The 26,161-nt window shown below is 20.5% G+C and overlaps 6 protein-coding genes across 11 annotated transcripts; 3 read left to right on the top strand and 3 right to left on the bottom strand.

Annotated features, from left to right (window-relative positions):
- Window positions 1-578: 578 nt before the first annotated feature.
- On the top strand, window positions 579-9,367 carry LOC108003061 (E3 ubiquitin-protein ligase Su(dx)). Of its 2 annotated transcripts, none has more exons than XM_062080399.1 (12): window positions 579-870; window positions 1,158-1,290; window positions 1,585-2,028; window positions 2,156-3,191; window positions 3,304-3,535; window positions 3,662-3,975; window positions 4,047-4,289; window positions 4,350-4,509; window positions 4,585-4,859; window positions 4,930-5,155; window positions 5,261-5,357; window positions 5,448-9,367. In XM_062080399.1, exons 2-12 carry the CDS (start codon window positions 1,233-1,235, stop codon window positions 5,618-5,620), a joined length of 3,258 nt encoding a protein of 1,085 aa, XP_061936383.1. In that variant the 5' UTR covers window positions 579-870; window positions 1,158-1,232; the 3' UTR covers window positions 5,621-9,367. The 2 variants fall into 2 exon arrangements, with proteins under 2 accessions (XP_061936383.1, XP_061936384.1); XM_062080400.1 differs by having other exon boundaries at window positions 582-739.
- LOC108003071 (uncharacterized) lies at window positions 8,497-11,439 on the bottom strand. Of its 5 annotated transcripts, XM_062080403.1 has the most exons (7): window positions 11,394-11,428; window positions 10,918-11,084; window positions 10,678-10,758; window positions 10,000-10,118; window positions 9,754-9,889; window positions 9,341-9,615; window positions 8,497-8,798 (listed from the first exon to the last, which is right to left on the bottom strand). In XM_062080403.1, exons 2-7 carry the CDS (start codon window positions 10,980-10,982, stop codon window positions 8,686-8,688), a joined length of 789 nt encoding a protein of 262 aa, XP_061936387.1. In that variant the 5' UTR covers window positions 10,983-11,084; window positions 11,394-11,428; the 3' UTR covers window positions 8,497-8,685. The 5 variants fall into 5 exon arrangements, with proteins under 5 accessions (XP_061936387.1, XP_061936388.1, XP_061936386.1 ...); XM_062080404.1 differs by having other exon boundaries at window positions 10,000-10,082; window positions 10,918-11,439; XM_062080402.1 differs by having other exon boundaries at window positions 10,918-11,439.
- A 1,799-nt stretch (window positions 11,440-13,238) lies between these two features.
- LOC108003069 (protein SYS1 homolog) lies at window positions 13,239-13,821 on the top strand. The gene has a single exon (XM_017065162.3). It carries the CDS (start codon window positions 13,239-13,241, stop codon window positions 13,719-13,721), a length of 483 nt encoding a protein of 160 aa, XP_016920651.1. The 3' UTR covers window positions 13,722-13,821.
- LOC108003070 (NADH dehydrogenase [ubiquinone] iron-sulfur protein 6, mitochondrial) lies at window positions 13,813-14,680 on the bottom strand. The gene is made up of 3 exons (XM_017065163.2): window positions 14,307-14,680; window positions 14,038-14,214; window positions 13,813-13,968 (listed from the first exon to the last, which is right to left on the bottom strand). The coding sequence occupies exons 1-3, from the start codon at window positions 14,439-14,441 to the stop codon at window positions 13,906-13,908; spliced, it is 375 nt and encodes a 124-aa protein (XP_016920652.1). The 5' UTR covers window positions 14,442-14,680; the 3' UTR covers window positions 13,813-13,905.
- Window positions 14,681-15,022: 342 nt separating this feature from the next.
- LOC108003004 (large ribosomal subunit protein P1) lies at window positions 15,023-16,487 on the bottom strand. The gene is made up of 4 exons (XM_017065040.2): window positions 16,260-16,487; window positions 15,836-15,983; window positions 15,342-15,443; window positions 15,023-15,126 (listed from the first exon to the last, which is right to left on the bottom strand). The coding sequence occupies exons 1-4, from the start codon at window positions 16,329-16,331 to the stop codon at window positions 15,113-15,115; spliced, it is 336 nt and encodes a 111-aa protein (XP_016920529.1). The 5' UTR covers window positions 16,332-16,487; the 3' UTR covers window positions 15,023-15,112.
- Window positions 16,488-16,916: 429 nt separating this feature from the next.
- Window positions 16,917-26,094, top strand: LOC108003057 (PHD finger protein 20). The gene is given in 16 exon segments (XM_062080408.1): window positions 16,917-17,498; window positions 19,050-19,560; window positions 19,677-19,811; window positions 19,964-19,990; window positions 20,821-20,921; window positions 21,047-21,132; window positions 21,606-22,008; window positions 22,109-22,513; window positions 22,801-23,529; window positions 23,604-23,741; window positions 23,862-23,942; window positions 24,206-24,629; window positions 24,733-25,133; window positions 25,203-25,247; window positions 25,250-25,441; window positions 25,513-26,094. Coding segments are annotated over 16 exon segments (4,137 nt in total). The 5' UTR covers window positions 16,917-17,161; the 3' UTR covers window positions 25,635-26,094.
- Window positions 26,095-26,161: the final 67 nt, after the last annotated feature.

A 26,161-nucleotide genomic window follows, 5' to 3' on the forward strand; every position in this document is an offset into this window, starting at 1 on the left:
AAAATATAAATTATGATAAAAAAAAATTAATATTTTAATATTACAGAATATTAAATACGAACAGATATTTTAATATTTCTTTTTATATATATCATGTATTCTTTTTTTATTAGTTTTCATTAGTTTAATAATAAATATTACAAAATTAATATTATTGAAATCTGTTATTAAATAATTAATTAATTTAAATAATTTAATATTATAAACAATTTTATTATATTAATATCTATTTTATTTTTATTTCAATAAAAATTTTAATGACAACAACAAACAAAATTAATATATTATGTAGTAATAATAAGTTTTTAGTTATAATGTACGTAAGAATACATAATTTTAATTATATTATATTTTTTATATTATATTATATTTGTAAATTATTAAATATTTTAATTTAGCAGTAAATAAATATTTTAGTTTTTTGAAAAATCATATTATTAATAAATTTATATTTTATATTTATATCTAGGGAAGTAAAAATAGAGTCTTAATATAGTTAGCATTTTCTGTGAGATAAATACATAACATATGCGCGCGCATATATCCTATGCTTTTATAGTGATTTGCATATTATAAAAGGTTCCTACCTTTGATGTGTGAAAAGATGGTGACCTACTGATAACGAAGTTCTGTGACAAAAATTGTGAATGTTGAAGAACTTTTATCGTATAAACATTAATAGCCTTAAAAATAGGCAATGTATTGGTTACATTTTCAAGAATTTATAATAAATACATCTGTATGTATTATGTAATTATTTGAATATTTTAATTCCATCATTTAGAAAGAGAATATCAATAGCAATAGTGTTTTTAGTACATGAAAGACATCAACTTTTTTAAACCGTATTGCTTTATACAATATTGTAATGTATGTATTTATCATTAATTATATAAGTTTATTTTTTTATGCACTTTTGTTTTATATAAAATATTATAATGTCTGAAATAATTTTTTATTTCGCTTATTTATACGATATAATATAGTTTAATTACTAATTTAACTTAAATACTTCTTTTGTTTTACCATAGTGATAATTGTTTTTCAGGATATTTTTTAATTATTTTATATAATTTTATAATTTTTATTTATAAATGCATAATACAAGTATTTTTGTTTAATTCAATTTACTAAGGTTATTTAAAACTTCATTTCAGGTGAAATTTATATATAAATAGTAAAAAAATTATGAATTTTCAAAAAATATATTAAATTTTACTAAATTGTATACAATGTCTCATTGTGACGAAGAAGTGGCATCATCTGGTTTTCACCAATTGAGTATTACAAGTAAGTCTTAATTTATTTTTAAAATACATATAAATTTCATATCATTATTATTATTATATATTATATATTTATTTTATTTATATTTTATATGTTATATGTATTTATATGATATACATATGATATATGAATCAATATTTAAATTTATAACTATTATTTTATTTATTTTGATAAATATAACATATTATTTCATAAATATTTAATAAATAAATATTAAATATAATAACTATTAGAAAAATAAATAGATATTATTATGGAAATAATATATAATATTAAGATAACAATTTATTATTTTAGTTGAAGGTGCTATATTAAGAAGTTCTACATTTTTAAAGCCTAATCCTTATATAGAATTTTCTGTTGATGATAAAAGTCCCCGAAAGACAGAAGTTTCGAAATCTACATATCAACCAAAATGGAACGAGGAATTTACAATACTTGTAACTCCACATTCACAATTACATTTTCGATTATTAGATCATAGTACTTTCCGAAAAGATACTTTAATAGGAGAAAAAAAAATAAGTCTCTCTCAAGTATTGTCTCATTATAATGGAAAATTAGAAAATATGGAAGTAACATTTGACTTAATGAGTGAAAATAAACATGATTCTCAATTATGTAAAGTTGGAGAATTAATAACAGTATTTGATGGATTAAGAATCAATATGCCAAATACATCATCAAGCATTAATGAATCACCATCATGTCAAACACAATCTGCTTGCATACCTTTTGATAGTAAGAAATTAAGATTAGATGTTTAATTTTTTATAATTTTGATATATTTTATATGTAAATAATATAAAACTGTAATAATATAATAATATAAAATTTTTAAAATTTAAAATTACAAACAATATTTTAGGTGTTTCAAATAATGATGCTATTAGTAATAGTAGCATTCTTAATGGAGGGATTCGAGCACGTATGAGATTACATGAAGCTAAACATGCATCATCTAATTTTCATGGAACATTGTCAAATATTTATCAAAACTCTACTTATAATAGTGGAAGTGAGCAAACTAATACTAATAAAAACAATGAACAAATTGAGCCTGTTGCATCAAATTCTTTATCAAATGGACATGCAATATCACCTGCAGATAAATCTATTGTATCTTTATCAGGACGTTTTGTCGCATCTTTGCCAGATCGTCAAACGTCTCGAATAGAACATGTATCAACATCTGGTATAATAGATGGTATAAGAGTTGGTTCATGTACAGAACAATTTCCAAAAGTTTCTGCCTCAGAAAGTCGTAATATTTCCCAAATTGAACAACCGACAGTATTGTCTGGAACAGTTGGAATATCTAGATCAGATCAATTAACTACTAATACAGATATATGTTCACATAATAGAACAGAACAATCTCTCTCTAATGAACGTAACATTCGAACAGAACAATCAGTAACTAGTTCTCTTTCAGATAGTTATGGAAATATGAGAACAGATCAGGATACTCCTTTAATGGATGGATTTATAGTTTCTAGAGTAGATCAATTTAGAAATCCTGTTTTAACTGATAATCAAGGACATTCTCAGACAGAGCAATCTGTAGTATTTACTTTACCAGATGGTTCTCATTTAGAACAACCTACAGTGTTTCTTATGACAGATAATCGTGGAATAACACGTTCAGATCAATCTTCAATATTATCCATGGGTGAATCACGTAGGACTACTCATAATGAACAATATACAAATCCTACAACTACACGCTCAAATCCTCGTGTAGTACAACGGGTAGCTTCATTATCAGGATCAACTAACATGCTACCTGGACAATCAACTCAATCTGGATCTTCAATTGTACTTGCTGAAGTTGATCCTACAAATCATTCTGAAGAGCCATTACCTCCTGGTTGGGAAATGAGATATGATATTTATGGAAGAAGGTTATTTATTTTAAAAAAATAATTTAATTTTTACATTTTTTTTAAGAAATGTATAAAAAAATATATTTTTTTAATACTTTATTTTTAATTATTTTTAATTATTTTTAATTAGATATTATGTTGATCATAAAACACGAAGTACTTCTTGGGAAAGACCACAACCTTTACCACCAGGCTGGGAAGTTCGTAGAGATCCCAGAGGCAGAATTTATTATGTAGATCATAATACAAGAACCACAACATGGCAAAGACCAAATACAGAAAGATTACAACATTTTCAGCATTGGCAAGGTGAAAGACAGCATGTTGTACAACAAGGAAACCAACGATTTCTCTATCCTCAAGTAAATAATAAATAATTACAATATAATAATTTTATTTATTTATATTTAATTTCTTTCTATTCTATTTCAGTTTTTAAAATATAAATATTTAACATCCTAGCTTAGAAATTTAATATATATTTATAGGCACATGGAAATCAAACTATTATAGCAGGACCCTCAACATCATCTATGGTTGATGATGATGATGCTCTAGGACCATTACCTGCTGGATGGGAAAGACGTAAACAGCCAGAAGGAAGAGTTTATTATGTAAATCATAAAAATCGTACAACACAATGGGAAGATCCAAGAACACAAGGACAAGAAACTGGAATTGATGAACCACCATTACCAGATGGCTGGGAAATACGATTAACCGAAGATGGAGTTCGATATTTTGTAGATCATAATACGAGGACAACTACATTTCAAGATCCAAGACCTGGCGCACCTAAAGGGTTTGTATATTTTCTTTTAAATCATTTTTAAATATTTTTTTTTTTTATGCTATTATTATCTTGTTATTTAGTCCAAAAGGTGTTTATCGTGTACCAAGAGCATATGAAAGATCATTTCGATGGAAATTATCACAATTTCGCTTTTTATGTCAGACCAATGCATTACCGAATCATATAAAAATTAGTGTTAATCGACAAACGCTGTTTGAAGATTCTTATCATCAGATAATGAATGCTGAAGCTTTTGCATTAAGACGTAGATTATATATAATATTTAAAGGAGAAGAAGGTTTAGATTATGGAGGTGTATCAAGGTAAGAATTAATTATTCTAATTAAAAATAAAAATGAATTAAATATTAATTTTGATTTTAGAGAATGGTTTTTCTTATTGAGTCACGAAGTGTTAAATCCAATGTATTGTTTATTTGAATATGCTAATAAGAGTAATTATAGCTTACAAATTAATCCAGCATCTTATGTTAATCCTGATCATTTACAGTATTTTAAATTTATTGGAAGATTTATAGCAATGGTATGATAATTTTTATTCTCTCAATAATATATTTTTAATAAAATCAATAAAATTAATATATATTTTTATATATAGGCTCTTTATCATGGACGTTTTATCTATAGTGGATTCACTATGCCATTTTATAAACGTATGTTAAATAAAAAATTGATTATGAAAGATATAGAATCTATTGACCCAGAATTCTATAAATCTCTTGTATGGATAAAAGAAAACAATATTGATGAATGTGGCCTCGAATTGTATTATAGTGTAGATTTTGAAATTCTTGGCCAAGTAATACATCATGAATTAAAAGAGGGTGGTGACAAAATTAGAGTTATTGAAGAAAATAAAGAAGAATATATTAGGTATAACAAACATTAAATTAATATTTTGTATGTTAAAGAATAATTCATTTATTAATTTTTATTATATAAGGTTAATGACAGAATGGAGAATGACAAGAGGTATAGAGGACCAAACTAAAGCATTTTTAGAAGGTTTTAATTCTGTTGTACCATTAGAATGGTTAAAATATTTTGATGAACGTGAATTAGAACTTATGCTTTGTGGTATGCAAGAAATAGATGTAGAAGATTGGCAACGCAATACAATTTATAGACATTATACACGAAATAGTAAACAAATTTTGTGGTTCTGGCAGGTTTGTTATTATATATGTAATAGATTATATATGTAAAATGTAAATATGTAAAAAATTATTCTATATATATGTCAGATTTTTTATATTTATTTATTTTATATTCAGTTCGTGAATAGAACAGATAGCGAAAAACGAGCTCGACTTTTACAATTTGTAACAGGTACTTGTCGAGTACCTGTTGGAGGATTTGCAGAATTAATGGGTAAATAATAAATACTAATAATTAAATGAATTTTAAATAATTTAAATGAAATTAAATTCAAATTATTTATATTTAAAATTATTTTTTTAGGGAGCAATGGCCCTCAAAGATTTTGTATAGAGAAAGTAGGAAAAGATACATGGTTACCTAGATCACATACATGTTTCAATAGATTGGATTTACCACCATATAAAAGTTATGATCAACTAGTAGAAAAGTTAAATTATGCAATTGAAGAAACAGAAGGTTTTGGCCAAGAATAATTAAATACTTAAATATAATATATTACTATATATGAGAAGTGATGAAAGTTAGTGTAGTACAAGATTTTAATGATTTGATTTATCTTGTTTACGATAACAAGATAAAATTGTTAAGTAAGAATTTTTTTAAATTAATGAATTGAAAATGTTTGTATTAAACTTTTATAAGAAATTCTGATATTAATTTTAATTGAAAATTTATTTCAAAGCATACTTTTTTATTTTATATATATATATATAATATATATATAATATATATTACAATTATATATATATATATTACATATAATTATATATATATATATTACAATTATATCTAAATATGTAAAATTCGTAGAAAATATCAATGAAATGCACAGAAAATATTTAAAAAATTGTATATATTTACAAAGTAAAACTTATACAATTAATAAATCATAGAAATAATAAAATAAAAGCAAAGATGCCAAAATAATTATCTTATAATTGATTTTTTTTTTTTAAGATTAACCTTATCTAATTTTCATTATGTTTCATTAATAATTATAATGAAATAAATCATGTTTTTAATTGCTGTTTATTATTGATGCTTTCTACGATATTTAATAACATTCCCTAATAAAGGGTTTGAAAATTATATTAAGTGCTGTACATATTAAGCTATAAATATATTGTATTTTATGTGACAAATCAATAATAACGATTTCATGTTTTGTCCTAAGAAGGTATAAAAAATTGCATTAAAAACTTTGTAGATAGATTGAAAAATGGAAAATTCTAGATTTAAAAATGGTTTTTTGTATGAAATTAAATAATTTATATAATTTTTATCATATAAATTTATAAAAATATATGATTTGTATATTTTTAGTTGATTTTTTTATTATTTGAAATATTATAAACAAACTTTTTTTTTATTATTTGAAATATTATAAACAAAAAATAATAGCTTTTGTTATAAAAATCATGTTGCAACTAATATTTATAAATTATTAACATTTATTATTTGATATTCGTGATAAATGAAATTCATTTAATAATAAATATAACCATTTCTTTTTTTATTATTTCTATAACTATTTCTATTATCATATCGTGAATCATATGATTAAAGTTTTTTAAATTTTCATTATTTACAGTTGTTATTTATACGACTGTATAAAATTTCATATTATTTGTTCTCATTTTTATATATTTTATCTCTTTCAATTTAAATTTTGTTCTCTTTTACTTTTCTTTTGCGCATAATAAATTATATCTATCTTGATTTTTTTATAATTCTATAGCATTAACTTGAATATTTTTTGGTTCTAAATAAAAAGTATTATATTATCAGATTTAATTAAATTTTAGATAATATTTTAAATATATTTTAAATATATATTTGACGCAACAATATCATTTTTCCGAAAATCTATTATTTATTTGAAATCAATTGGAAATTTTTAATATTATAGTTACTATTGTTTAATCATTAAAGTATTTGATATTTTTTTCATTGATATTTGAAATAATAACTTAGGATCATAAACATGAAATTTATATTTAATATTTTTAATAATAATTTGTGTGTGCATATATATGCTCATATATGTATAAATAAATTGTAATTAATGTAAGAAATAATTAATACATTTAATAAAATGTATGCAAAAATATAAAATATATATATATGTACACATAAATTACATTCATGAAATGTATATTTTGACAGTAATATAATAAAATATATATATATATATATGTGAAAAAATTTATAATATAAAAATCAGTTTGCTTATGTATTGGCTAATTAGTTAAAATAAATATAAATATTTGTAATATAACTTCTGTATAATGCATATTCTAAATTTTGTAATTCAATATATATAAAGTATACATGCTATAGCATACGTATATGAAAGTATTTACTGTTTTTTTCCTAAGAATATTCGTATGTAAATTTTTAATTAAATGAATATGTATTTTATTTCTTATTATTTTTATTATTTCAATATAACAATAGATATCTATTATTTATTATGAATAATTTGATAAGTTTTTTATTATAATAACTTTTATTATAATAAACATATTTTAATTATATTTTAAAAGATGTATAAAAAATATCGTTCATAAGATAAAAAGTTTCATAAAGAATTTTTTAGTTAAATTTAATAAATTTTTTAACTAAATTTAATTTTATTTTTTATTTTTTAAAATTATACTTATTAATATTTAAATTGTACATTTTTTATATATTCTGGATATCAAAATTGCTGATAATTTTTTTTACAATTTAAGATAAAACAAAAACAAATTGCTTCATTTAAATATAAATTAAAATATAAATCACAGATAATGATATTTAAATAACATAAATAAAAGTTACACATATTTTGTCATGTCAATTAACATTTCGCAATAATAATTCATATATATGAATTCATATTGTACATATGTAAATAAAAAACAAATGATACGCAAATATTAAATAAATAAATATCAATAATTTGTATTTATATAATATATTATATAATTATATTATATAATTAATTATAATATTACTATTACATTCAATAAAATAATATATATCATAACATTTATTTATATTATACATCATAAATTAACAATTTAAATCAACTGAATATCTTAAAAGTTAAAAAATTATTTGCTAAGCTTAATTATAATTATTAAATTAAGATATTAATTTTATGAAATATTGCATATATTATTTTTCTTGGAAAATTTATATAATAAAATTTATATAAGAAAAAATACAATATGCATACAAAATATAAAATAATTCTGTTTCTATACATGAAATTAAAACATAAAAAAGAAAGAAATTATTTTTGATCACTATATGCATTAACATATTCATAATTATTTTATAAACACTTAAACAGATATACATATTTATACATAGAATGAATTTTTATTATATATTACTGAAATAATTTTATTACATATTATGTAAATTAAATTAGTTTATATTTTTGTTTAACAACAATACCATACATGTTATTATCATTTACTATATTTTTATTATAAACATTTTTACTATAGAAAATTACTATAGAATATTTAAATTTTACTTAATTTTATCATAATTTTGGATTAGGTTTAAAAAATTTATCCCAAGAAAAGAAATTTAAATCACTATCAAGAAAATTACTATTTTCATTTGATGATAATTTTTTTTTTCCAAATAAATCACCTGAAATTTATATAATTATAATTTTTTAAACAAGAATTAATTAATGAAATTAAAAAACGATTTTTTGAAAAATTGTATAAATTTCAATACATTAATAAACATAATACAAATATTTTCTAAATTTTTTTTTATAAATAAGTTAATATATTTTTATAAAAAAAAAATTAACTTAGAAAATTTTTTAATTCTGTAAATCTTATTATAAGTTATAAATACAGAAATATTTTGTCTCTTCAATGTCTCAAAATTTTGTAAATTTCTGATTTAATCATTAAAAAAAATAATTCTAATAATAAATAACTTTTTTTTTAAATTTTCAATTAATCAATATCCTAAAATTATAACTAAAACAAATTGAGAAAAGTGTTCCAATGAACACATATCTAGTCATCCAATAATATTAAAATAATATATTTAAAAATAATATAATTGTTAATAAGATTAAATATAAAAATATTAAATATATTTTTTTATTAGAAAATATAATATTAAAACAAGAATTTATATTATTTTCCTGAACCCTTCATAAATTTATTACTTACATTCATTTACATCACAAAATTCTTCTGTTTTTGTTTCTACTCCATTTTTATCTATTTTTGTAACAATAGTATGAATTTTATCACCAATTTGCTGTGATATCATAGTTTCTTCATTTCCTTCATAATCTTTAATAACTTGTTTTTGTTCTATTGTTCCATCAGGTTTACGAATATATTCTTTTCTCATGGACTTTCCAAATATGTGAGGACGTGATATTTCAAATTTCGATTTGTCATGTTCATCCCAAATATTAGAAAAATTATCTACAGTAATCCTATTGAAGTTAATAAAATTTTTTTTCATTATTTATAAATATTACATTCAATAATTTTTTAAAATAATTAAATGAATTAATATTTATAATATATAATATATTTATAATTTAATTATTTTATTAAATTTAATTACTAACTTTCCATCTAAATCTGTATCTAATTTTAATCCAGTTGAATTATTATTTGGTTTCAACATTTTATCACGTAAATTTTCTCTTTGTGAAGGAGCATTTGAAGGTCCAAATAAAAATACATTTGTATTTGCATCATTACCTATAAAAATTTTAATATTTTTATAATTATTTTTAAATTTAAAATAATATTTATAATTATATATGAATTAAAAACAATATATTGATAATTTTAAATTATTAAATTCATACCTTCATTATGAAATCCATAAATAAAATTCATCATTATATTCTCAATCTGAGATTCGAAATATCTCGTTATTTGTAATGGATCACTAAAGATATTAAAGTGATTATTTCTTCCAAAATATCTGTTATGTATAAAGTTATATAAAAGTTACAATTAATAATTTTTCATAATAAATATAAATAAATAAAATATATAAATTATATTAAAATATATTTTTTCAAAGTCATTGCAAACATGATGTTTTTAAATTATTATTTTGTTTTTAAATTAAATAATTTGAAAAACTAATCATTTATTTATGAAAAATTTTATTTTTTTAAACATAATAAATAAAATATTTATTATATATATATATATAAATATAAGTAGATTTTTAAGTATATATATATATATATATATATATATATATATATATATATATATATATATATATATATATACTTGTAAAAATTTATACTTATATTATATATATATATACTTGTATGTATTTATTATTATTTAAAATGAAACAAAATTTTATATAAATATATGTTGTTTATATTTTGTATATCTTTAGTTTATTCATATCAAAGATTTATTTTATTTAATATCATATTAAAATAATTAAATAGATTTTTAAAAAATATTAATTGAACAATGAATAAATAATAAATCTACATAAAATGTAAAATAAAATTCACCTTGGATTATCATAAACATCAATTTGCCATATTGAATTTCCAAAATTGTCTCCATTATAATTATCTTCACAATCAGCAAACCTGAAATATTTAATTAAAATAAAAAAAATTGAAAAATTCAATTAAAATAAAAAATATAATATATTTGATTAAATCATAAAAAATTAATAAAAATAAGTAATAATGCAATTGTACAATCCGCAGAATCGACAATTATATATATTTATTTACACTTTTTACCTTTTATTAAATTTATCCGAATTGTTTCCGCCAAATATATTGCGGATGAAATTCCAAAACTCCATTTTTTACAACTCTAATCTCTTTACTTAATGAAAAGGAACTTACATCATATTTTTGAATATTCTCGAACTATAATAATGGACTGTGTTCAACAAGACAACTCACTAGATATAAATAAATTAAAAGACGTGACAATTAGGTACAATTTCAGCTATTGGCTGATGAATTATCGATATTAAAATTATTATATATTTAAAATATGTCAATATTAACTCTAATAATATTACTTATTTTATTTTAATAAAGATAAATTATATTTGTGAACTTCTCGAATTATTTATCAAAAGATCATACTTTTTTTTGTCTAAATTTAGAATATATATTAAAATATATATTTAATATTTACTAAATGTATGTAAATTGAATAGTCGATTTAATTTCTCTCTACATTTTGATCATGTGATTTTATTTACATTTAGTGATTTATCTCGTTGACAGAATATTATATTTTTTAATTTGAAGATAGTCATATAAGATATATATGGTTAGAAATAAATTTAGCAATAATATTATTTCAATTCGATAAACATTTACTATAAGTTACTATTTTCGGATTCCCGCGATTTTACAAAAGTAAAGTATTTGCTCATAATAATATATATAATAATAATAAATTATATAAAAAGATTATAACAGAATAATTACAAAGTAATACAATATGTGTGGTACAAATTTTTTATCTATTTATAATAATTACTTGATTTATATATATAGCAAATTATTTAATACAAATTAAAAAAATTAAAATCTAAATTTTTACATTTTATATTTTATTATCATATTATGCATTTCTTGCATTATTTTTCTCATAATTATACAGTATAATAATTTAACAAGTACATAACATTAGAGATAATATTGCTTTATTATAAATTCTTTATATAATGTTGTATAACATTTTTATATAAAAATTTTTATAAATTAAAAATTTTATAAATTAAAACTTATAATTATAATATTAATTTGTAAATGATTTAGAAATTTTTCTTATTTTCTCTGAATTGTTTATACTGCTTATTTCATTTAATATTCATTCAATATTTTTTTTATATATTAGAAATTTTTTTTCATTTTAATTAATTTATATATTTTGATTATTATATATTTATCATTTTTTAAAGAAATATTTTAAACTTATTTTACAATAATATTTTCTTAATTAATGTAAATATTTTAAATTCAAATTTATTTGAAATAAGATATTTTTTTTATTATTTTAAATATTTGCTATATATTATTACTACTTATAGTTACATTATTTATACATTATTTATACAATTATTTATTTATAATTTTTAATAGGTTATGTATATTTTGCTTAATTTCTTTAAAAATATATTAATTATATTTCACCAATTTTTATTATGTATGTTAAAATAGAGCTTCAAATACTTGCTAGTAAAAGCGATGTTGCCAAGCTTAATATCACAATTTGTATCGAAAGAAATAGTCTATGTCTATCATAAAATAACTTCATAGAAAGGTAACCATTTTGAAGTGAACTAATTTTTATAATTTATTATTAAAAAATAGATAATTTGAAGTTTATTAATCGCAATTTATAAATAATATAATATTATCCTTTTTATAGCAATATATAAGATACAGTAAAATTAAATCTTTCAAAGTCATCAATATCTAATTAAATTTTTTGTCTCTCTTTCTTTCTCTCTGTCTTTCTCTTTCTCTTTCTCTATCTATCTATCTATCTATCTATCTATCTCTTATACTTACATATATATCATAAAATATATCATTTGCATATAATAAATAACTATTTAAAATCAATTTAAACATCTGAATTATTACAATTTCTCAATAATATTTTATTATATAAATTTATGTAAGTGATATTTTTTAAATTTATCTAAAATTTATATATTTATATGATACATATATTATATAAAATATATTTTAATTTAACATTTAACAAATCAATATAATTGTGCAATATGTTTATAAAATAATTAAATTAAATTATTTTTCTAAACAAATTAAAGAAGAATTACAAGAAAAAAATGCTCTATTTTACTATTTTAATATTAGATTAAGATTTTTATAATGCATAACAAATTATATATTTTATAAATTATAAAATTATTAATAATTGTAATATACATATATTTTTTTACATATTAAAAATTTCTCATTCTTAATCACTTTTGTTTTAGATGAAAAGAAACTTCAATATGATGAAATACAAAATATATAACATAGAATTGTTTTATTAAACAAAATTAATATTTTAAAAATTAACAATGAATAATATTTCTGGACAATTCCGTAAAACAATATGGGATCCATTTCTTATTATATCTCAAATAATTGCTATTCAAACAGTGATGTATTTTTGTCTTGGATTATGGATTTGGATTGTTGCATCATATATAGGATCCACAAAATCATTAGATTATGTTTTCCATTATAAAGAAATCCATGTTAGAGATTTTGCTGGTCAGTTTATTATAATTATTTTTATTTTAAATGCATTGATTGGAGCAATTGCGTTATGGTGGCTAGTACAGAGAACAAAACAATGTATGGATTTTGCATGTACAGCACATTTAATACATTTGTTATGCTGTTGGGCATATAATGCAAGTTTTCCATCAACTTTTAGTTGGTGGTGTTTAAATATTATATCTTTAAGTATAATGTGTGTCTGTGGTGAATTCCTCTGTATGAAAACCGAATTGCAAGCAATACCATTAAGTATGAATAGCCAAAAAACAGCTTTATAAAAATTTATTACTAAAGTCAAATTTTGTTTAGAAAATTTATTATTGTTTCATAAATTAAAAAGTTTAAAATATATAAATAAAAGAGATCTTGTCCTATGTACATATTTCTAACATTTATTACCATAAACATACATAAAATAAATTAATAATTTACAATTTAACTATATATATATATTGCATTTATTTAATGATCTTCTTTATAAAAGCGTAAACCACAATATCCACAAGTGTGATTACCAGGTTTATCCTAAAATATGTAAAAATAAAATTATGAAATATTCTTTAAGTAATACTGTAATACTATAATAATTTATACCAAATTAATATAAACTTTTGGATGTCCTAGAGGTCCACCACCTCCATCACATGCCACAATCTTTTCTTTTGCCGATGTAGGAGAAACTTCTGCTATCAATTTTATGGCCCAATTATCATTAACCTCTTTTGGTCTATTTACAAATCGTATATTGCGATAATCATCTTCATCATATATCTATTAAAAAAATAAATAATATTTATCAAAATAAATAATATAGGTTACAAAAAATTATACACATATATATATTTTCATAATTTTAATTTTACCTGACCAGTATGAGTAACTTTTTTAGCAGATTTTGAAGTTATATCGTGTACATTTCTCATTATTAATCCTACGGTATTAATTTTATATTTTCTATTGGAAGTTTTAAAAAATTCCATGATCTTTATACTCGCCATTTTTTTTGTTTTTTTTTAATTCTTCGAGATGTCGCAGCATGTAGATTTTTAATCAAAAAAAAAATAGTAGATATACAAGATATCTCAAAAATTTGAGAAAACAAATTAATCAAGGATTCCCGAAATAATTTTCCTTTTTAAAAAAATTTTTGTTATAGTTTTGTTATGAATTATTAATAAAAAACATTAGCCAATCACAGAGCGTAGTCTGAACTAATCATATCGTAGTTGAATACTATCGACTAAATATACAAGTCCAAGCAATATGTATCGAAAAAACTGTTAAATATAACAAATATTTTTTTATTGAAAAAAATTATATCGAATTAAAAATCTCATTTAAAAATAATAAACTAATTAATTGTTATTATAAATTTAAACTCAAAAATTTAAATTTTATATAACTTTTAATATAAATATAATTAAAAATTTATATTTTTTCATAAAAAAAAATATTTATATTTATAATCATAATAATTTTTAATAAAACAAAATTTTAAATGTTATATTTAAAAAAATATATATTAAATAGGATTAAAATTATTTATTTTCTAATAAATGAAATTAATATCATTAAATGATTTAGTTTCAAAATATTTTATTTGTAGTACAATACAACTGTACAAAGATGATACATAGACCAATAAATTGATCCATTGTGATCCTTAAGCTTAATCAAATAATCCTGTAAAAAAAATTTTATTATATATAATAATTATATATAATGAAGTCATTTTCTTGTTTATAATACAATATAATTATAATATTATTATAATATTCTCATTTTTTTAATATCATCAGATATATCAATAGCTAATACATGATAATAATCATTGAATGTAAAAATTATAAAAATTTGTAAGAATATTAATACTATATTGTTTAAAATATATTACGTACCAAAGCCCATATCATCATCTGATTCTGGTTCAGGTTCTTCTTTTTTCTTTTCTTCTTTAGCTGGTGCACTTTCTGTACTGGCAGGTGCAACTGCTGCTGGTGCTTTAAAAAAAAATAATTTTATTATATATATTGTTATATATATATTGTATAAAATTCAATGTGATATATGATCTAAAAAACAATAATGAAATTATTATTTATCATTGTCGTATATAGAAATATTAATCACATTTTCAAATATGATTTTCAGAACTTTCTATTTCTTTTTCTATTTCCTCTTTTGCTGACCGCACTAAAATAAATGATTATATAGAACGGTGGATGAAGAGGATCTATATTTATTTTAATAATGTGAATAAATAGATATATACATATAAATAATTTTATATATTATATAACAAAAACATATTTAAAAAAATAATAAATATATTTTATCTTAAAAAAAGCTTTATATAACAAAAAAATTGAAATAATATTAAATATTAATATACCTGCTGCTGGTGCTTTTCCAACTCCTGATCCAATATTTGTTATAAGTTCTTTTATATTAACTCCTTCTAAAGCTTTAGCAAATAATCCTGGCCAATAAGATTCCACATCAACATTAGCAGCTTTTAAAATTGTTTGAATTTTTTCTCCCTGTAAAAATTGATATTTTTAGCTATTAGATATATTTTAATTATAATTATATTACATTAAAAATATATAAAGTATAAATATATATATTTTTTAATTTTATTAATAAAAAAATAAAAATAATTTTCATAAATTAAAACAAAATCAAATAATTAACTTTAATAAGATAAATAAATTTGATTTCTAACATCTAAAATTGAAGAATTTTAATAAATAATTAGTTTAACTTTTAAATATTTAATTTATATTAAGAAATCAAAATCCATAAGCAATACTTACAGTTACAGCAACATCGTCATCAACAAGAATTAGTGTTGAATAAACGCAAGCAAGTTCAGCTTTCTTATTCATGTTTGTCACTTGTATAAAATATATTAAAGCTGGATGGAATGATAAAACGGTGCAAGTCGCTGATATAGCCTTAGCTCAAGAAAAGAGAACAAGCACCCGACATTCGCTTGATCCAGCTAAAAGGAAAGAGAAACGAGTTCAAAGGAAGTCACGTGATATCTTTAGGGATTACTTTCAATTAATCACTAAATAAAAATAACATAATCCTATTGGTTAATTTGATAATTAAACGAAATATTTTTTCACATAAAAAATTATATTATAATTATTAATTATCATTAACATATAGTGTTATTATTATATGTACATATAAATATTATTATCATATGTATTATAATTATTGTGTATCTGTAATATCATATTCTCATGAAAATGCAACGAAATTATTATAGTAAGTATTTGAAATAATTTTTATATCTAGTATTAATATTCGAATGATTCTACTAGCAAAATTAACGATTCTATTAATATAATTTATTAGATAAAATTTAATATTTTAAATAAATAATTTCAAGAATGATACGTGAAATATTATTTTATATTATTGCGAATATTCATGAAAATTAGAAGAGGGCGCCACATATTGATAAATTTATTTAATAAGTAATGCTTATATACTCAACGTTCTTCGAAAAGTACAGATCGATTAGTGGATCATATACGCAATTGAGATAGTTCAGTGTTTTTATGAACGTTAGTTGAAGTATTTTCACTCAGAAGGGTGCGTGTCAAAGTAGTAGACACACAACTGCTAATCTCGTGGTTACATTTTATTTTCACGAATATCTTAGGAAATGTACTTTTGCGGCACATTGCTATGTAGCACGTAAATGAAGCGACGGCGTATAGCGCGGTCGCATATCAAAAGAATACTACCTATAGGAACGATGAGAATGGCGCGCAAATGTTGCGTGCGTAGCTGTGAGGCTGATGTGCAAGATGCGCGTGCTAAAGGGTTACCGCTTCATAAGTTTCCGAAAGATATTACTTTAAGAAACAAATGGTTGACTAGTGGTGGATTTGACGCGAATTTTAAACCTTCACCAGGTCAAGTTGTTTGTCACAGACATTTTAAACGAGCTGATTACGAAGCTGCTAAAGGACATAAATTACTTCTACGTAAAGGTAGTGTTCCGTCGGTTTTTGCAGATTATGACAATCATCCGGGTGTGTATCACTTAGTATTTCTTTTTATAACATTTATATATTATATTATATATACTATAATATGTTTTTATTGTTATTGTATTTTTATTCAAAAGATAATCTTCAGAGATATATAAATAATGTTATATTTAAATATTTTTATAATATGATTTTGTGTTTTTCTTTAAGTATAAATTTTAAAAAATATATATCGAACAAAAAGATTACTAATATTGTGATCATTGAAATAAGTAAAAATTTTACGATTATAAATTTACAGATTATTTTTTCATAAAATTCTTTGTAATATAATTTATATATATATTTTTCTATATTTTTTATATATAAATCTATATGTTAATTTATTGACAATTTATTTAGAATATATTATATTACTTTAAGAATTAAAAAAAACTTTTTTATTACTTATAAATAATAATAATCAATAATATTATAATTTAATGATTTTTTTCTATAATTTCATTTTTATTATTATCAAAATATAATATATTGCTATATGTATAAAGTATTGTAGTTTTTTTCATTTAATTAAATATTTCAGTATATCTTATGGATATAATTTATAGATATAAATAAATAAACATTCATTACATTAAAAATTTAAAGAAAATGATTTATTTATCAAATTTGCTTAGTTTTATGCTATTAGATTTTTACATATAGAAAATATATTGAAATAAAATGTAATGAAATGTAATGAAATATAATGAATAATATAATGAATGAATTGACATAAAATAATAAATTTTAGAATAAATTCAAAATCTCTTATTATTTAATTATTGACTGTATCATATTAATAATTAATATAATTGTTTTATCTTAAATTATAATGTCATAATAATTATAAATCTGTTATTGTTCTTATTTTATTTCATATTTTTCTTATAATTTTTCAAAAAATTTTCAAACAATTTATATTTATATAACATTTATTTCTTATTGATATAAAAAATATATTGATAAAATTAAAAAAATCTGAAATATTTTGTATTAATAATAATAAATATATAATGATATAATGAACATTATATAATAATACTTTGTATTAATAATAATAATTATGCAATGATATAATGAACATTATGTAATAATAATAAAAAATGATATATATATTATGTATATATAATATTTGATAATAATTGAATAATAATTATCTTCCATTATAAATAATTAATTAATTATCAATAAAATAAAAAAATATATGTATATGTATATATATGGAAAATATATTTTAAATTTTTAAATTTAATAATAGTATTATTTTTTGTGATTTATATTATTAGATACAATTTTATGTTTTTATAATATTTAATTATTTTATTATAATTTTTTAATATTATATTTTTTAATAATATCATATATTAATAAAATAATTAGATAATGAAAATAGTAATTATTCATTGTTATTTACATGTTTTATTTATAAAATGTTTTCTCAAGGTATATTTAAAATTTTATATATATTTGAAAATTATTGTTGAATAAATTTAAAAAACTATAGAAAATATTATATTTTCTTAAAGTTTATAGTTATATATTTTTTTACAGATCCTGTAATAATGTCTGTAAAATCATCAACTTCTTATGCACAAGAAGATTTAGATCTTATTAATTCTGAAATTCTGAATTTAGAACAATCTATATCTCCATTGAATTCTGGTGCCAGAACACCAAAATCTGATAGCTGTGGAGAAACATGTTCTTCTCGACCAGAATCATCAGCTGATTCCTTTAATTTATTAGATTCAACAGAATTAATTGATAATGGATGTAAAACTTTAAGTATGAAAGAAGAGAATATATCTCCTATGAAACATCAAGAGATAAATAAAAATTCAGAAATAGAAGTTAACACTATGGCAGTGCAATTAGGTATTGTTGAATCTGATATAACAATGAAACATATACAAAAGGATTTAGTTATTAAAGAAGAACTAAAAAATATTAAAATAGAAGATGAGAAAACATCAGAAGAATTAAAGCCAAAAATTTTTAATCGAGGTGGATTAAAATTTTTTCCTGGAGCCAAATTAGAAGCAAAAGATTTTAATGAAAAATGGTAAATATTTATTTTAAAATCAGTTAATTGTAATTAATTGATTAAATATATTGATAAATATAAACAAATCTTTATAATTATTTAATTATAATAAGTAATTATTTTTTATATTATAGGTATTCAGCAAAAGTAGTTGAAACTGATTGGGATGAACGGGAAGTCTTGATACGTTTTGATAAATGGAGTTCAAGATTTGATGAATGGATACCTATGGATAGTTCTAGATTACGTGTATTACAAACACAATCAAAGTAAGTCAAAATAAAATTTCAATAAATCTACTACAAAATTATTTGAATTAGTAGATATAAAAAATAAAAAATTTTATACATAAATAATTGTTGATCTGATTTATTGTATAAAATATTTTCTGAATTACTTATAGATTTATTTTTTTTTAAAGCGAACAAACCTGGAATCTACCATCTCTGTAAGTGGATATTGTATAATTATTAGCTAGGTCAACACTTGTATATTTTATAGCAGTTTTTATGCAATTATAAAAAATATTAAATTATTTTATTTCTTATAAAGTTAATAGTAAATTTTTTCATTTTTTTCTCATCTCTTTTTAAATTTTATCTTTATTCATCTTTTTTTTAAATATTATGTTATATAAAAATTTTTTATATAAATTTTTAAGTTATAGATCCTCATAATTATTAATTTTATTTAAATTATTATTAAAAAATTGAAAAAAATTTTGACAAATTTTTTACTTTTATAAAAAATTGTCATCTTAATTAAAAAAGAGGAAAACAAAATTTTTAATTTATATTTAAATATTATTTTATTCATATTTATATAGAATTATTTCATATTTATATAGAATGAATTGATTAAAAGAAAAATTTTTTTAATAATTAATTTTAATTTTTAATTTGATATTAAGAAAAAACTTTATGAAAATTATATTTGAAATATATTCTTTTCTTTATTACTTTCTTCATCTCTCTCTCTCTCTCTCTCTCTCTCTCTCTCTCTCTCTCTCTCTCTCATTTTGTTTTTTTAATAAATATTAATATATTTATATTTTCTAATAAATATTAAAATAAATTAATAATATAAATATAAAATTAAAAAATAAAAATTCATTTTTCAATTGGATTTTTATATATTTTTATACAGTGTTTAAATATTATAGAACAAAATCACTACTTATAAATTGAATTAGAAATTGTTTATTCATTCATATATATTTATTATAATGATAAATCATAACTTTTTGAATATGGCAATAAATCAATTTAAATCCTTTAGGGAAGCAAAAATGAAAGATTTTTCAGTAGGAGAAAGAATTCTTGCTACATGGGCTGATGGTAGAAAATATCCAGCCAAAGTGAATGCCGTCTTGGGAAATGGTAAATGATCTAACCTTAACTGCGTACTTGTGAAAATTACTTATATTGTTGGTTTGACGTTTCGTGATAAGACATTTTTCTAATTCAAGAAATGTTGATTTTTTAATTATAAATTATTTTTACAGATAGGTATGATGTACTATTTGATGATGGATATACAAAGACGATTAAATCGTCAAAAATGACAAAAATCGCTGCAACACCTACAAAGGTACAGTATTTGTGATAAGGTTATGTTATATTATTGTTAATATAAAATTTAATTAATTATAATTACTCTTCTTTTTATTATTATTATTAAAATAATTTATAATAAGAATTGATTTTTAACTCATTTTAATAATTTAAAATGTTGAAAAAGTAATTATAAGAAATTAATTAGATATCTTCTTTTAAAAGTCATTAAAAAAATATATAATAATTTTATAAATATGTAATAGATTTAATACTTATTATTGAAATATATACTTTATTTGTAAATTAAAATTTTTTATACTATGAATTTTTTTCTGAATCTATATAAATTTTACTTTATAATATAATTTATTCATTATAAAATAAAATTAATATAAAAATAGATAAAATAATAATTTTTTATATTACAAAAATTAAAATTTATTAGATGGAGTCAATAAAAATAAGAAGAATAAATAAAATGAAATTTTACTATATTGTTTATAATAGCAATCTAGTCAAACTGAAGAATACATAGGAAGCAAGCAAGAAAGAAGAGATAAAAAAAGGAAACATACAGTGATGGAGTTATTTCATACGCATTATAGAAAACGTTCAAAAAATGAAACGGATAAATTAACAAAAAAGGAAGGAATTACAGTTAATGAAAATGCAGAAATCTTTTCAGAAAATAAAATTGACTTGGATGGTACGTTATTTGGGCCTTGTTATGACCCAGGCACAGATTTATTACGAGGATTTGATACTAATGTATCAAAACTAAAAGCTTATTCTAAAAAAAATAAAAAAGAAGTATCTAAAAATGACATAGATCTGATAGAAGATGTAGGACCTGAATGGGTAGATGGAGAACCACAAGGAACTGAATCTTATATAGTAGATGGAAATGATGGTATATCAAAAGAAAAAAATTGTTAAATATTGTTATTTTTTTTATATAATATAGTGACATCGATAATAAATAAAATGTACGGTACATTTTATTTTTATAGGACCACGTCGATCAATAATAGTGGCAGATAAAAGATTACCACCTGGATGGCAAAAACATTTTACTCAAAGAAAAGCTGGTACATCTGCAGGAAAATGGGATGTTTTATTTCTTCATAAATCTAGTGGAAAAAAGTTTAGATCAAAAAATGATATTAGAGCATTCATGGAAAATCAAGGACAATTTGATTTTGATCCTGAAAAATTTGATTTTTGTATTCATCGGAAAAAGAAGAACCAAAGTCAAAAAATAAAACAAGATATTATTGTAGATGCTCCCAAAAAAATAAAAACATTATTACCTAAAACAAAAGCAACTCCAATAACTGACAATTCTTTGCTTGTTCCTACAAACACACCAGTTACAACTTTAGTATCTACATCAACTACTTCTATTACAGATGGTGGTAAGATTCCATTTTTCTATTGTATTTTTATATAATTCATCAAATTTTATTGAGTTCTTATTTTTTATGCTTACATGTATTAGGAGTAATTTATTGTGAGTATTGATAAATAAATTATATTGTTTTTGTATTAAATTAAATAAAATCAAATAAATATTAATTTAAATTTACAAATAAATATTATTTATAATAATAGAAGAATACATATATAAATTTTCTTTAATGTTTTTAGAAACATGTTTTTAGAAAATTGTTAGAAAATAATTTTTAATTTTATTTGTTAACAGCTGTTTTTATTGGTGGACTTCGAGTAGAAATGGAAGACAGTGCTTATAAATGTCCAAAAGAGGGATGTAGTAAAACATTTCGAAAAGAAAATCTTTTACAAATGCATATAAAACATTATCATCCAGAATATTCAAAATTTTTGGGATGTACTCCAAATGTTGCAGATTTAGCATATGCAAGAACAATTGGAGAATCTGTTGAAGATATTATTCCAAAAAAATCAAATAATTTGATAGAAAAATGTAATAAATTTGGAAAAAGAAAGTTTATTCAAGATAGATCATTATATGTTTCATCACCATCTGTAACAAATACCATTCAACCTGCATCACCAACAGTAACTATACCAATAGGAGCAGAAATAGAGGATGAAATAGATCAGATAGAAAAATGTAATGATATGCAAACAGAAGATATTAAAATAGAAAGAATGTCTCCAAATTCTAGTCACAGTTTAGATATGCATGATGAAATCGAGAAAAAACGGGAAGATACGTGCGCAATGTCACCTGGAACATTATTTGATTTGAAAACTAGAGAAGAAAAAACGCAAAGTGGAATTAAAACTCTACTTCCAATAAGACCAGCTGTATCTTCCGAAGCACAGAGAATAGATAGATCAAAATCTTTAGATGAGACTATTCATATTGACAAATTAAAAGGTCAAAGGAAACGACAATTATCAGAATATAGTTCTGATATATCAAATAAGGGTAAAAAGCGACATGGTACATATAATAAAGTATTTATTTTATTTTAATTATTTTAATAAATTAAAAGTAAAAATATTATTTTATAATAGGTATTCAAGAATTTACAGATGAATACGGTGATTTAGACGATAGTGCGATGGATTTGGAAGGAGGGATACCTACTACACTCATGTATAGATATAGTCGTAGAAAATCAGATTCAAGAAGTGATGAAAATAGTCAAAGTAGTAAGTTATTTTTTATTTTGAATAATTATAATTTTATATTGAATGCTACTTTTTTTAATTTTGCTATTTATTTCTTTGTAATAAAAGTAGCTACAGTTTTATTATTTTATTTTTCTTTAGGTCAACTAAACGATTCTCGTATTGAAAAAGATGATTCCTTGAAAGGGAATATTGGTAAAAAAGATACTAATGATGGCGAAGGTATATTCTTTATTTTTTCTATATTTTATTTTATTTTAAATCATTAGAAATTTATATCAAACTTAGATTTAAAAATATTTCTATTCAGAGATTATATTTTTTTTTCTATTTTAATATTATTTATATAATAATATTTATTTCATAGTTTTTTTTTAATTTAAAAATATATTTATGCATAGATTATTTTTCATTTCAGAGTAAAAGATAGTTTTTCTTTTTTCTTTTTTTTTTTTTTTTTTTTAATGATAAACAAATTTTTATAGATAATGATGGTGTTATGATGATGATTAATGGTGAAATGGTAAAAGTGGAACAACTTCGTAGAGAAGAAATAATAAATTGTACTTGTGGATTTATGGAAGAAGATGGTTTAATGATACAGTGTGATCTTTGTTTATGTTGGCAACATGGTCATTGTAATGCAATAGAAAAAGAGAAAGATGTACCTGAAAAATATGTTTGTTTTATTTGTCGCAATCCATATCGGCAACGGTTATCCAAAAGATATTTTCATGATCAAGATTGGATAAAAGAGGGAAAACTACCAACGTTATCTAATCGAACAAAAAATCAGCATCGAGTTAATGAAAGAACAGCTATGTTAAAGCGTTCTTACGATTTAGTTGCAGCACTTTTGCAAATACAACAAGTTTTGCACAGTTTAAGGGTAAAAATTAATGTAGCTCAGTAAGTATTATATAATTATGTATTGCAATATGCATATCAAATTAAAAAATACGAAAAATTATTAATTAAAAATTATTAATTATAATAAAATTTATATAATAAGAAAAAAAGATCATCCAAAATTATATCTTTGGGCTAAAAATTGGGAAAAAATTGAAATATTAAAAGCAAATATGACACCAGTACCAATTATGGAAATTATAAAATCAGGAAAAGATTGTACAGACACTACAAGTGAAAGTTCTCATCGAATCGAAATAAAAACCGAAACGAAATTCAGTTTAAAAGATGATCATGATGAAAAATCAATAGCTTCAGATTCAGAATTAATGAAGATATTAGAAGAAGATAATATAACTTCAGATGAGTCTAAAAATACTGGTAAAAAAGAAGATTTCGTACATCAAAATAAGAGTCATATTCTTCTTGATGCACTTACAAAAAATGATACTATTGAAACCAAATATAAAAATTCAATATCTTCAGAAATTAAGACAAATACAGGTAAAAATAAAAAAAAAATCTTAAATCTTTATTTATGATTGAAAAATAGTATTTATTTTTCGCATTTAGATTTATTAACCAATCAATCAAATTTATCTGAAAATAATGTATTTATCTCAATACATTAGCAAATGACATGCATGAGGAAGAAAATGAACATGAAATGTCAACACCGTTGCAACCTTTTATACCACAACCAGAAGCGCCAATTGATCCAGGAGAATGTCGAATGCGATTATTAGAACATATAGAACATTTTCAAAAACATATAGATGCAAAATTAACGTACATTGAGGCAGAAATTTGTGGTTGGTAAATTTCATTCAATTTAGTTATATATTATAAAAAAAATTATTTAATATTTAATATATTTTTGTAGCTTTAGAAACCATGGATCCTGAAGATTCATCTACCTCAGATGTTCAACCTCGAACTAAACAAACAGTTCAAATGCTTGTTCGAGATTTAAATACAGTACGAAAATTAGCTGCTTTGTGTTGAATATTTTTAGAAAATATTTTTAAACAAAATTTATGGAAACATAATTTGCATTTTGTGAAATTTTTTAAGTTTTTTTTTTGATGTTTAAACTTTTATTTTTTGTGATATTAATTATTATGAAAATAATTCTAAATTGATTTAATTGAATTTTAATTAAAATCTCTAATTAATATAAATAATACAAAATCATATTGCTGTATTTTATATTGTACATATAGTAAATATATGTTAATTCTTATTTATAATGTTATAATGTTATAATAGATATAAATGATAAATTGTAATTATATTGTAAAATAATGTTTATTTTATTTGTGTATAGTTATATAAATTATAAAATTATATGTAAGTATTGTTATTATTATATCAAAATTTTATATTTTCTGAAATAATATGAAATTGTTTTTAAAAAAAATGTTACAAAAAGAAATATATTGTAATAAACATATTCTTTTTATAACATATATTTATTATTTATAACATATAACATATATTATTTTAAATATATTGGAATCTTTATTTAAATG

Source organism: Apis cerana, linkage group LG10 (assembly GCF_029169275.1).
Source record: "Apis cerana isolate GH-2021 linkage group LG10, AcerK_1.0, whole genome shotgun sequence".
Lineage (NCBI taxonomy): Eukaryota > Metazoa > Arthropoda > Insecta > Hymenoptera > Apidae > Apis > Apis cerana.